Source organism: Palaemon carinicauda, chromosome 12, assembly GCF_036898095.1.
Source record: "Palaemon carinicauda isolate YSFRI2023 chromosome 12, ASM3689809v2, whole genome shotgun sequence".
NCBI classification, from domain to species: domain Eukaryota; kingdom Metazoa; phylum Arthropoda; class Malacostraca; order Decapoda; family Palaemonidae; genus Palaemon; species Palaemon carinicauda.
The window spans coordinates 3,351,538-3,365,894 of record NC_090736.1 but is presented as its reverse complement, the minus strand read 5'-3'; the positions used below and the strand labels follow the sequence as shown (position 1 = coordinate 3,365,894).

Sequence of the window (14,357 nt, the reverse complement as noted above, 5' to 3'; positions counted from 1 at the left end):
TCGGAGTCCTTCTTGGGGACGCAAAACAGTCTCCCTTGGAACCTGGTTGACTTTACCCTCCTAATCACCTTCTTGTTCAAGAGATCTAGGACATGTTCTTCCAGAAGGGGGGGAGATTGTTGGAAGAATTGCTGAAAGGTTGGGGGTGGTTGAGTCCAACTCCAGCTTAGACCCTTGTCGACGATGCTGTGTGCCCAGGGATCGAAGGTCCGACAATCCTGGAATTGGCGGAGTCTTCCTCCCACCGGAAGCACTTCATTGCTTCTGGTGTCCCGAGGGTGTACCACCTCGGCTGCTAGCTCCCTTTCCTCCTCTGCCTCTGGAGGGACGGCGAGATGCATCTCTTGCCTGCACCTCTGCTTGAGCCTCAACCTTTGGGACGAAAGGTAGTCGTCTGTTGCTCAAAGGCAGGGGTGAAAACCGGTGATTGGGGCAAGACCGGTTGGGTGACCAGCTGAAAGGTCTGTTGTGGCTGAGCAGCCACTTGGGGAGTAGCGGGTCCCGGAAACTGCCGTCTCTGTCGACGTTGTTGGGGTTTCGGCTTGGAGGATCTCCTCTTAGGTTGAGGGCCGTCGTCCTGAGAGGATTTCCTTTTCTTTGACATGCCCCACTTGTGAAGAAGGTTCCTGTTCTCCGTGGCGGCCTTGTCGGTAATCTCTTTCACCAGATCAGAGGGAAAAAGGTGCTTACCCCAGATGTTGGAGGAAATCAGCCTCCGGGGTTCGTGTCTCACTGTGGCACTTGAGAACACGAATTCACGACAGGCTCTCCGAGCCTTCATGAAGCTGTGTAAGTCCTTGACTACAGTCGCCAGATGCGTCTCGGCGAGCACCATGTAGTGGTCGGGGACTCTAGTGTCACCGGCCATGACGTCAAGCTGGACCTGGAGGGACATGGATGCGGCAAGCCTTTCTTTCGTATCTTGTTCCCGACGAAGGAGGTGGTCATTAAGTTTCGGGAGGTCTCCGTTAAACTGACGTCCAGCAACGTCAGGATCTAGTTTTCCCACCATGAAGGTATGTTGGACATCCTTCCAGTGTCGAGCATCGGGGGGGGGGGGGGGGGACCAGGGAGAAGGGCCTGCACTCCTCCAGTGCAGGGCAAAGTTTCCCTTCTTCCACTGCCCTGTGTACCGCTGCGAAGGCCTTTTCCATGAAGGGGAGGATCGCATCATCAGGTGCGACGTGGGTAGGGTGCTTCTTGCTCAACGCCGGAAGCTTTGAGCAGGTAAAACCCCTACTTTTAAGGGTGTTGGCCATCATAGCCTGGGCCTTCGGGAGATCGAACACTATCACCTCCTTAGGTTCGGTCTCTTCTTTAGAGGCAGGTTTGGATCGAAGCCGGACGTAACAGTCCGGGTAAGCCTCAAAACTTGGGAATAATTCCACTTCTTCCAGGACAACCAAGCCGACCTTCTCACTGATGAAGATCCTGCCCGTTGCGATCGGCATATGCTCGGCATACCTCCAGGGGTTGGCGTGCGAGCATGCAGGGAGGTCCTTAACCGAATTCCTTTTCGGCTCCTTGGAACTTCCCATGGTCCTGATGTATTCGTGTGTCTCACGGAGTTTCTTGTCCATGATGGCTTTGAGCGTCCGAAACATCTCCTGGGCGCTGGTTGGGATGGGGTCCGGGGTGGAGGAGGTAGACGGGAGTGATACTTCCGTCGGTGTAGGAGTTGGGGTGGTGGTGGAAGGCGGAGCGACCTCTTGCTCCGACCCAGCGTATTTCACTTGGTCCTACTCATAGTCCAATTCTTCGGCCATGAGGTTCCTCTCCGTTGTCTCCGACACTTCCGACATACATTCCGCGTTGTCGGTATCCAGGCGACACTCGTGCATGGACTGAGCCATGACAACATCGGGTTCCACCGTGATCTGGACGGTGGGGATCTGATCCTTGGGGACCACAGAGTCTGGGGATGCCTTTGGGAACAGTAAGGCCCTCAAGTCCTCGGTGGCAAGGTACGGTCCAGTGGCGTTCTTCTGGAAGCCACGCACCCATTTGCGTAGCTTCTCTCGAGAAGCGTCCCTAACCTCCGCTGAGGGAGGGTTATTGAACGCCTCGACTAGGCGTTCCTGGTAGACCGTACAGTTCAGTGGGTCCCAGAACTTCAGATCACCTTTTTTGTTTGCACAAGGGGCGTGAGTCCTACACGCCGTGTGCCCATAAAAGTGCGGGCGCTTCACTCCACAGAAGCTATGGTCGCACTTCACGTACTCCTCCTGTAAGAGAAAGAGGACATGAGTATAGGGGAGTCATAAGGATGACTTCTATTTTAAGGTTAAGTATTAAGTGATTAATCTTTAACCTAATATTCAGTGGTAGAAATACTGTGACGTTCAGAGAGTGGGCGGAAAAGAAGGAGATAGACACATCCTCCGTGTAACCCGCCCGGCCGGTTACCGTAACCTTATCCGTAGGCAATTTGTTGTGACCGAGGACACAGGGCAGAATTCAGCATAGCATGCCGTGAAGGCAGTGGGAATTCTAGTGGGGATTGCCAAGGATATAGAACTGGGACTGAGGCCACTCAGACCCAAGGATTGGGAACGTAGAAGATCCCATAGGGTAACGGTTTCCGGTAACCGGCCGTGCTAAGATACACGTAGCATGCTGGAAATCTGTGATATGCAAGAAGACAGCATGGTTACTAATGGAACGGTAAGGCAATACCTATCCATTATGCAATCAAACCATCTGGTTGCGATGTAGGGCTATCAACATCAGATGAAAGCTAGTAGAAGGGGGTGCAAGTCGCCCTGACGCCTCCGGAAGGCTCCGGCAGACCTCCGGCACGCCGGAGGCCGCTCCAGCAGAGTTTCTGGCATTAGGGAAGACAATATAGAAGTCAAGAGTAATACCAGGGTGGCGGCCGCCGGCACAGCGGCGGCTCCGGCAGCCGGCACAGCGGCGGCTCCGGCAGCCGGAGGTTGCCGGATTGGTGACGGGAACAAGGATGGTTATAGCAGAACCGGACTGCCGGCAGCGGATGCCGGCACTCCGGGGGCCGGCCGGTGGACGGACGACTGAAGCTATGAGGAAAGAGGGAAGGCCATCGGCTAGGTGCCGGCGGCAGGCGGCAGGCGGCAGTCCCCCGGCACACGGAGGACTGACGGCCCAGAGGGCAAGGGGTAAGTCACCAAGGTAGGAGGTGGGTATCACCGACAGTAGAGGCGGCAAGGGACCGGCACCAGGATAGTGAAAGAGACAGAAGGGGGGGATGTAGGGGTCTGGCCACGGACCCCAAGGCATCCCACCTGAGAGGGTGTACCCATGATAGAGGCTAGCCCTATCACCCAGAAGCAGGGGCCGCAGAGGACCGGGAGCTAAGGGGGCCCAAGGGAGGGCAGGGAACACCCAAGAGGGGGGAGAACCCCTGTAGACAGAATGCATCCAGTGGTTAACCCCATAGGACACTATGAAGGGTATATGTACCAGAGCGGACTGCACACAGGAGCTCAAGGTAACCCTATCACTCCACTCTAAGGAGGAGTTGTAGGACAGGGGACAGATGGGTATAGACTAACCTAAGTATAGGCTAGGCCATACAAGAGATAGGTGGGGAGGGGAGAAGAGAAGGGTCTTCTGTGGAGGAGGTTCTGTACCAGAGCGGCCACCAAGGAAGGGAGGACACTCCCTAGCCTAAGGTAAGGCAGCCTGTCTGAAAACGGTGCATGGGTATCGTTTCAGCAAGGTACAGAACCAACCCCTCCAAAACCTAACCTAGAGCAGGGATGTTACACCCTGAACTAGGAAGGATGGAAGACGTATCGCTATTGCAGGGAAGGTCGGAGACCTAGCCCCAGCAATAGAGGAAGGACTAGCCGTTCCTCATTCTCGGACGCAACCCTAAGGGGGGATCATTCCCTTAGGGAGGACAGAGAAGCAATAAAATACTCTGGTATGAGCTTGATCCCCTTACGTGGTAGGGGGAGCAAGGCTACACAGAGGGGATGCCCTAAGGCAGGGGATGAAGGAAGCATATAGGGGTCCTACTTGTAGGTTAGGTTAGAAAGACACACTATCTAACCTGTCCCTTATATGGTCCCTGAAGGCGAAAACACTTGCATCACAGTCAATAGAATTGTAAAATAATGCCACTATCTTCATAAATAAACCTAGGATCACTGATAAATATCATGCATGAACACTGATATAGGCGCTCTGGCCTAGGGCTATACTAGCCAACTGGTATGGGGTCAGTTGATGACCGATAATAAAGCGTCAAAACACGATATAAAAGTTCCTAGCTATGAAGACTAAATAACTAATAGTATCGATTAGTTAATGAGGCCGGAAAACGCTGTTGAGGCTATCTAAATAAGGCATGAAAAAACAACAGCGACGCCATAAAATGGCCGGTCCGGTCGCGGCACAGCTCTGCCACAAAACATCAAATATCTCGAAAAGTAAAAGTTACTTTACGGTCAGAGCTTATATAAACAATACTGGAACCTTGTACTCAACTTTCAGAAGAAGGCGAGGCCGAGGGTAGAGACATGGCTAAGATGCAAGTCGATAAAGATCACACAGGGAAAAATCCGACTAGTAAGGCGAGCTACTAAATGAAGGATGGGGACGGACGTGGCGTCATCTAGCGGTGGCGCCCGTTTGTTTACGTCTCGAGTACCAAAAGTAGCCACGGACGGGATTAGCTGTGGAACAGCTCCCCAGCTATTCTCTGTCCCTCCATATCGAAGTGTTAACTCTGTATGAGGTGCAGATAGCTATGTGGCGCGTTAATACATGCGTCCCCTGTTGATATACGATGTCTTATAGGGAAACCTTAAGGATACTCGCTCCAGAAGTTAGAATTCTGTGATAACCTGTGGTTAAATTCTCTGGGAATATCTTAGTAGTTATATACCCAAGGAAGCTACCAAAAAGGAACCTTCCATCAGGACGCCATGGCTTGAGCCCAAAAATATATATATATCTATATGTATACACATATACATACCTACATATATACATACATACATATATACATAAATACATATATATATATATATATATATATATATATATATATATATATATATATATATATATATATATATATATATATATATATACTGTATATATATGGGTTATGGAAAAAATCCGCGAAGTGGTGAATCCGCGATGGTCGAACCGCGAAGTAGCGAGGGTTCACTGTATTCTAATAAAATACCAAATAAGTTTTTACAGCTGGTCATACCTATATTTCAATCATCTCTGTACCCAATTAGACAGGGGAGACTTGAACATAAATGTCTGTTATATACAAAAAAATTGGGTTTTGATAATGGAAAATTGCTCTTTGCACTCCCCAAGAGAGATTAGTTCACCAAACGTTCAGCTGGGCTCCACAAGGCACTAGAAGAGTTTGAAGACCCAGGCCACCATGGTGGAGGACTATGAAGTGCAAAGTAGGAGATGATGAATGGTTAAGTATTGAATTAAAAGTTCAAGATAGAAACGACTGGCGAAATCTAATCGAGGCCATTTGCGTCAATAAGCGTAGGAGATAATGATGATGAATGAAAAATTCACAAATTTAAAAGAAATTGGCATTTTTCATAACTATGAAACCCGAGTCTAATAAAAAGTATGATTTATGCTTGGCTGGAATTTGAGTGTTGGAATCTTAACGAGGTATGTACTGGTGATCAGTCAGTGATCAATCTACCCTGAAGAAACGTTTTAATAATTTCATTCTGCCTTGTTTCCCTGTATGGTCTTCAGCTACTAACCCAGAAGCCCAGCCTCAGCAGAGTCCACAAGGAACGGAAGGAATACACTTTATCTCTTAATTACAGTAAAAGAACTACCCTATATACCATGATTGTTTGAACAATAGAATTCATATATATATAATGTACTAAACTTACTTTTCTGGTATCTCTATTTCCAACTTGAACATACCACCATCATATACAGTGCCTTCTTCACCAAAGATAACTGAAAAATACAAAGCAAATATATTTTCAATATTAATTAGAGAAAATAAAAAATATAGTGAATAGATTAAGTAAATAAAAGTAAAATGGTTATATACATTATACAATGTAATACAGTAACACCCTGAACATGGCCTTAATGGGTTAGTTGTCAATTATTAGCAATGGCCATGCCACCATGACTAAAAACCTAACATATGTTTATTATTACCAAACCTAAAACTATAATTTCACAAGAATCATACCAAACACACATACAAAGTTATAAAACATTAAAGGAATGTTAATTACTTTGCTGTCATTTAAAATCAATTTCAGCAGGGTAACATATTTTCATCCTGTTGTTCATTTACTTTCTCATAAGCTGAGGACCCTCTTCCTGTACACGAGACGATGAGTTAATACAAAATGTAATATGTGTATGTAATATGTATTACTATTATTTAAACACCCAACTGCATATATCACCTTTAGAATATGGCTAATCTTAAGACTTTACACACATATACAAAATGCAAGTTAAGGTTAAGCTGTGTATTTAATGTATATATTGCAAATATAACTTACAGAATATATGAAAGACACACATCTGAAATAGGACCTGTGCCTAAGATTAAACCAGGAGGGGGGAAGATTAGTGATAGGTGGTCTAAAATTGTCTTAGGCTTGTTAAATCAAATTTTTCTCATGCCATATAGAGATATGGTCAGAAAAGATGCTCTGATTTTTCTGCATTTAATGTGATATTTATTTCTAAAGATATAAGTTTGAGCTTATATTATCAAAATAAGGTCCTCTCGAAGTGGTCTTAGCCTCTATTGGTCCCTGTCTCAATGTTCATCTTGGACTTTGATATAGAAGACATTTTCTGCAAATTATAAGCATATATACATTTAATCTACAACCTTACCTTAACTTTGTATTGATAAATTTGAGAAAAAATGCACCATTTAACAATAACTTATTCTTAAGGGGCAACATATTCAACACTTGCTACTTGTTTTACATATGATGACAACAATGCACAAATTGTTTTGAAGACTTGAGTCAGCGTTACCAGATTGAGAAATCCCAGATCCACCCGAGAACGACAGAAATACAACATATGAACTTGAATGAAAATAGAAAAACCATTAGTATGTTTTTTTCAATGCTAAATTTTGTTTTATTCATGGTGAAGCATAGTTTTGTATCAAGCCTGATAAAGAACACCCATCATAGTTTGAAAACAAGACTGGTGAAATTTTTCCATCTGGTAACAATGACTTGAACAAACAAGTAACAGACGACAAGTTCACAATATATCAGCACCATCTGTTGCCGCCTTACCCTACTAAAGTGGGCAAATTCTCACAGAAATTCAAGCAACGTTCCTGTCTTCCCTTCACTGCTTTTGCTTCCTGGACCATTTTGAGAACGAAACTGTTCCCGATTGAACCCCACGAGCCTGTTTTCTTAGCTTAGGTGGGAGTGCCAAGGAAAAGGGAGGAGAGGATATCACCTTGTGCCCTTCCTTGTGTTGACTTCTTTAAGGAAGTGGGTGTTGTCCACGTCTGACTAGAGATCGGCCTAAGAAGGCAAAGCTACCTTCTCTTGCAAAGGAACCTGCTGTTCCTCTCACAAAGTAGACCAACTATGAGGCGAGAACTGATAAGGGTCGCTTTAGCACGCACGCTTCTCAGTTTGCCCAGGTAAGGTGTAGTTCACCTGTGAACGTCTGTCTCTCTAGAATGCTCGCAAGGTAGAATTCGTCTTTATACAAGACAATGCTTCTTGCATGCGCGAGTCTGGATGATGAGAAGACTCGCCCAAGATGAGCACACTTTCTTCTGGTATATGAGCTCGCCCACCTACCTTGCTAGGTGGTAGGGTGCGCCATGCTGCGCAAGACTTGTCCGCTATATTCCGGATAGTGCGCTACCTTACGAAAGAATCTGACATTGTCAGATATAGGGTCAAGGGAGGGTGAGAGAGTGTGAATGAAACGTTGTACAGTATCTCTTTTAGAGTATTGATACCGAACGAGGTTCAGTCCCGTGAAGTATCCACCTCCATCATTAAAATATAAAGGCGATCTGGATTGCACACAGACCTCTCAGGCAAAGAACCTTGCCCACCTACCACTCTAGTGCATGGTGAATGGGTGCACAACACTCTGCAAGACTTAGGTCTCTGCTCATGCCCAAGAAGAATGGACCGGAGTACTCTTGTACGACCTGCCTCCCACAAAAGCCTGTTGGGCAGCATTATGTACTAATACAGGAGGAGGCATTCGCTCGTAAAGCACTATTACGGCTGTGGGAGACAGGTTGTACCAGGAACTTATCCGCAAAGAAAAATTTTTCCATTCTGATTTATCAGAAAAAGGGATGAGCTCTGGGCTACCTGGTCAGCTAATTACCCAGTAGGGAAGCTACCACTTCCCATGGATTGTGACTGCTCCCACCCCCCAAAGGGTTGGCAAACTGAGTGGAACAAGAAACCTTGATTCTCAAGCGAAAGTTCAATTCTCATCAACTACTCTCGAAGGGCCGAGAGATTGACTAGCATGTAAACATCTCAAGTTTACATGCTATGTAAAGGGAAAAATCCTATCATCTAATTGCCTTCAATCCAGTGGGAATGTGTCGTGTAAGTATTCTTACAGATCGGTAATACCAGGGTAGCCAGTACTCCCTAGAGAAAGATGGGATTACAGCGAATCTACTTAGCGATCGCTGTTGGGTAAGAGACCATTCGAGAACGACCGATGGCACGCATCTACTTCTGAAAGGCAAGATTGAGATTTATCTTCAATCTATTGTTGGACAAGTGAAGTGTGAACCAGAGTAGATGGAGAACACTGGCCAGAAACATCGACCCCACATAAAAGTGGGAAAAGATGCTGACAAAGAAGATGAAGAAGATTGTTGGACAAGTAATGTATGCATAAGTCCATCTACGAATCAGTAACACAGACCAGAAATGTGGGACGAACATACGGGTGCAGTCTGAATGATTCATTGCGACCGAAACTCGGTTGGAGAACGCTGATCATCGTTTGCAATGGAGACCTTCTTCTTCCTGTGAATGATAAAAATGTTTGTATTTCTTTATTTCCAATCGGCAAACTGGGATGAGTTTCAAATGTTCCCTCCCTCACCTCACAAAGCTCTTAAAGCTTTGTTGTGCCCAAAGGCACGATGTCGGCAATAAACCTAAAGAGTTAAAGCCTACGAGACTAATCGACGGGATAGGCAGCGGCTGCAAGCGATTGGCAGTTGTCACCATCTGCAGTAAAGACCCCAAAGGGAAGTTGCAAAGGAGACTCATTTTGTACTCTGAGGGTACAGCAGCGATGAGCAGGAACTGCAAGCAGTCAACTAACTCCTTCGTTGCTAAACTTCGAAGGGCAAGAGCGGGGCATGGACAAATTCAATTCCCGCCAGAGGAATCCCCCAATGGGAAACCATCCAGGCAAAGGCAGTCTCTCCTGTTGGTGGAAAAGGCAACCAACCCCTGTTCCCGCAAGCTGGAAGATTGCTTGACAGTGGCTGGTGGAGGGTAACTCTCCCTTGGAAGGGAAAGTTGTCCAACACCTGGAGGCGGACCTCTAGGCAGCGCTCTCTGCTTCCCATCAACAAGCATTGTTCAAGTTGAAGGTCGACATAGCGTTGCCTGTGAAACATAGCCGAAGCTTGTTTCTGGGTTCACCTTGTAAGGGGTTACCCGACAAGTCACTCTGAGGAGTACTTGTCAGCATCTGCTCCCGCCCGCTGACCGAAGTAGAATGAACGTCGGGGCGAGCAGAAGATGAAGCCAAAACAGTTGAGCTAGCGGAAAGTGTTTGGGTCAAAGGCCTTAGGGGACTTGGGGGGGGGGGGGAAGGGGGTGTCAACCCCAGGGGAGGATGTCTGCTCCCATCGTGTGCCCAACCGCAAAATCTCTTGCTTGCTGCCTTGCCTTGCATGGGGGAACCTGTTAGCCCCAAGGAAGATATTTCTGAAAGAAAAAGGACTTTTTAAACTTTTAGGCCAGTTGCTTTAATCGTAAACCGGTTAAAAGGTTTTGAGGGGAGAGAAAGATGACGTCTTTACTCTACCTAGCCAAAATAAAAAATGAAGTTTGTTTACTAGCGCTTGTGCGAGCGTGGTGGTTGGTCTACCTCCACTAACTAGCGGAGGGTAGTAACAACTCGCAAAACCTTTAATGGCTGGTTTCAGCAATCGCCGAAATAATACTCCTATGTAAAAGAGTGTAAGGTTTGTATCTAGTGTCGGAACAAAGAGAATATTAGGAAGAAAATTCAGTCCGGTTGGAGAGTGTCAAGAACATGTCAGTTCAACACGATGGCCAGTCAGAATGGGGGCTCTGAGCACTGTCAGACCCAGACTACCAGTGAATACTGGGTGGCGGATGCCAGAACCACGATAATTCTTCATTGACCGTTTCCAGCCTTTTGAATCTTACCCCTACTAAAAGACAAAGGTTTATATTTGTGTATGAGAAAACCATTACAAAGTTTCTAGTCATTCCAGTTTTTGCCAATTGGATTAATAAGAGGATCTTCAGACTCTTCAGAACAAAACACAAATACTGTACCATATGTGCATTTAGTCAAAATAATTCTCAGACCTTAACAGATTTAACAAAATAAGTCATACCTGCATTGAAGGTAGAGAGATCATCTCCTTCAGGCCAACACGAAACTCCAGTAGGAGGAGATTCCCGCAACTGCTTGCATTCTTTCTTCACACGCCCCAGTCGAACAGCCATGGTTACCTTGGGGTACGGCGGGGTACTTTCTTTAATGCTGCTTCAAATTTGTAAAAGTATCTACATTTATTTACTTTTCAGAATTACCATAACCGGTGACTGCTTTTCCCTGTTGGCAAGAATTGAATTACAAACATGAAAAGGTGAACGATTATATAATACAGTATGAATATTCTAATTTTCTAAATTATTAAAAATTGGTACATATGTACTGTATTACATAAATTACATATCTTTGTATAAAAATGACAAATACAGTATGGAAATTATTTGTATTTTTCCTAACCATACAAACCTTAAGTTCTTTACTGTGGAGATATATTTCAGCAACAGCTGAAATAGTAGTAAAACTTTTAGCGAGGTGTAACCACCCAACTACTAGTTATCGAGGGAAGGTAGGGGGGTAGTAGCTAAAACGAGCTACTTTGCAATACCAGGCAGAGCTTTCGGGAGTAAGTGATGGTGGGTCAGTGTGCGTAAAGAGTTTCAGGTTTGTATGGATAGGAAAAATAAAAATTATTTCCATATTTGTTGTTCTAGCACCAGATACAAACTTTTCAGCTCTTTACAGTGGAGACCCACCCTTAGGTGGGTGGAAGTCCAAAACCAACTGGCTGGTCACAGACCTGGGGCAAGACTCTTGTGCTTTACACGAGCTGTAGAAGAGTATACCCTATCACCTTGCTACCTTTCAATGAGAGATAATGGTCCGAGCAATTGTACAATGTTGTGAGAACTAAGCATTGTAACTCGACCATATAAGACATACCCTAGAGCTAAGCTGCTCTTTTATCTGGGCGTTACCAAATTCCTACCTCGATGGTAGAACGGAGACTTAACAACAAATATACTACATATATTAGGATACGCAAGGGACAATGGTACCTACCTGCAGTCAGATGTCAGCCTGCAGAGATCCTCGGATGCTTGAGCCCCGAGATAGAGGATAATGAATGACGAAAAGGCCAGTCACACGCACATTCATACTAGACTTGCAACCAGGCAACATCTGCTCTCAACCAACTGCTACTTGTCCTACAAGGGAGTCAAGGCGTTACTGTCCACGTTTTGCACAGCCACTAGAAGACCTATGGAGAATGTGTCAAGACTCCTGTCGGTTACGTCTTCCAACAAGTGGGCTGTGAATGTTGTTTGACGTTTCCACGCGCCAACTTATAAGACCTGCGTTAGAGTGAAGTTCTTATTTAACGCCAAGGATGTGCTAACACCCTTGACGTCATGAGCTTTAGGTCTATGGTTAAGAGGAGTCCAGTCCAAATGAAGGGCTCGTTCGATAACCTTCCTGATCCAGGAAGAGATTGAATTCTTTGTAATTCACTCTACTGACCTGTGGACGAGCTTGAAATTTTCGATTAAGGTATTTCGGAGCCTTTGTAGTTTATGGGGACACGCTGAGAAAAATGGACAACAACTAACCCAAACTTCCCCCCCCTAACCTGACCTACAAGCCGTGTCCTAACCTTCCTAATGACCTAATGGGGGGGCTAACGCCCCCCTGCGACCACCCAACCACTGACGCTATCATACAAACCCCACAAACCCAACCTAACCGAACCTAGTAGTTCCCAGGTCACAATCCCTAGACGGGGGCAAGTCCCCGGACCCCCTTCTTGGGCTGAACTTAGAAAATATAAAATAATTAAATATTATGGTATATCGGATCATAGTAAAGCACATCTTCCCCATACGGAAAAACGATTGGGTAGTAATAAGAAAGATATCGCCCTGTCCCCATAAACTACATTCACCCCTTTCATAAAATCAGAGATAGATGACTTTTGGTAGGATATTAAATTGTTCAACACTTTCAGTAAAGGTTAAATTCTAGGTATAGACCTTAATAAATTTCTCACAATGTTCAATACGAAACTGATGTTCATTCATGAAAGAGATGAGACGTTATATAGTTATACAGTACGGTATAGTTAAATGGTCCTAATAAACAATTGTAAATGTTGGGTTGGTAAAACATAACGTATGTACTGCAGATACATAACGTTTGTAGATACATAACATGTAATTAAACCGAGTTTGCCATTAACCTACCTTGTAAAATGACAACTTGGATATATAGAATGCAGTATCAGTCGATGAAAACAATACTTAAAAATCATTCGCAGGTTAACAAATCCCTAGGGGTGTTCAAAAATTTAAAGTTCCAGGTTCCTCGTTGCTCTCTCCACAACACAGTGATTGTGGGCACACTACTAGAAGAAGCGTAGCAGGTACAGAAAATTCATTATCATTAGTTACCTCCTACACAGACAGCTTCACAGCTTATACATACTTTTACTTCTAACTTCTTGGACTTTTCTGCTATACCTAACAGCATCTTTTGTTGATGTTTCTAAATTCCTTATTTCTATGTCGTTAGTTCTGGATTTTCTTAATTCATTACAGCAAAGCATATGTTCCGTAGTATCCTCTTTCTCCTTACACAACACACAAAGCCTTTCATTATCCTTTCTGTTTCTATAATTTTCTTTTAAGTCCATCATATTCAACCTAGTTTTCATAACTATTACTGCTTCTTTGGAGTTACGTCTCTTCTGCCATTACTATTCACAAACCCAAGTTTGGTCATCTCTGCTTTCCTTTCTTCCATTTTTCTATTAATTTTATTTGAAACTTTACTTTTTATTTCTTTTTAGAGTTCTTACTTTTTATACTTTCTTACTTCTTTAATATAGTATCACGTTTATTGCATATTCCTATAATACCTTTTCCCCCAAATTCTCCATATGGTTCCTTAATTTGGTCTTCGACTAACTCCTTAACTATAGTCATTTTTTTTAGCGAGGCAGATTTGCACCGACTCGCAGCGGTGCCCTTTTAACTCGGAGAAGTTTCCTGATCGCTGATTTGTTGAACAAGATAATTCTAATCAATCAGCGATCATGACACTTTTCCGAGCTTAAAGGGCACCGCTGCGAGTCGCAAATATGCCTCACTAAAAAAATTGAGTATAGTCGTTTTTCACCCTGCAGAGACTGGAGGTCGGTTTAGGGCTTAACCTTTATATTTGCAATGGCAGCTCAAGATTCTTGTAATTCTATGTTGTTTTATTCATTTGTGAGCTCTTAATAGGGTAGTATATACAGCAAATGCAGCAAGAGGACATAGATGACGTACATACAGCATTAAAGCACGAAACAGGAATTCTTCCTGTTGTGCCATTGTTGACAAGAACACCACATTTATTATTATTATTATTATTATTATTATTATTATTATTATTATTATTATTATTATTATTATTATTATTATTATTATTATTATTATTATTGTTATTATTACAAGCTGAGCTATAACCCTTGGAAAAGCAAGATGCTATAAGCCCAATGACTCCAACAGGAAAAAATAGCCTAGTGAGGAAGGAAAACAAAGAAATAAGCAAACTGCAAGAAAATTAATAAACAATCAAAATGAAATATTTCAAAAACAATAACGACGTTAAACTAGACATTTCATAAATAAACTATAAAACCTTAAAAAACAATAGGAAGAGCAACGAGCAAGAGAACTCGATTCCAAGACAGTGGAGGCCATGGAACAGAGGCCATGGCACTACCCAAGATTTTGGAGTGTCCTAGAAGAGTTGCTTACCCTAGTTAAAGAGTCTCTTCCACCCTTACC

The 14,357-nt window shown here is 44.2% G+C and overlaps 1 protein-coding gene across 2 annotated transcripts in view; it reads right to left on the bottom strand.

Annotated features, from left to right (window-relative positions):
- Positions 1–12,965, bottom strand: part of LOC137650488 (ubiquitin-conjugating enzyme E2 T-like) — a 41,211-nt gene extending 28,246 nt beyond the window's left edge. Inside the window, exons 1-3 of one of the 2 annotated variants that reach the window (XM_068383716.1) lie at positions 12,768–12,965; positions 10,589–10,706; positions 5,877–5,946 (exon numbers count right to left, since the gene is read on the bottom strand). In XM_068383716.1, the coding sequence (XP_068239817.1) occupies positions 5,877–5,946; positions 10,589–10,700 (182 nt within the window). In that variant the 5' untranslated portion in view covers positions 10,701–10,706; positions 12,768–12,965. Of the gene's footprint in view, positions 1–5,876; positions 5,947–10,588; positions 10,810–12,767 lie in introns of both variants that reach the window. The other variant, XM_068383715.1, reaches the window with a different exon arrangement.
- Between the last annotated feature and the right edge of the window lie 1,392 nt (positions 12,966–14,357).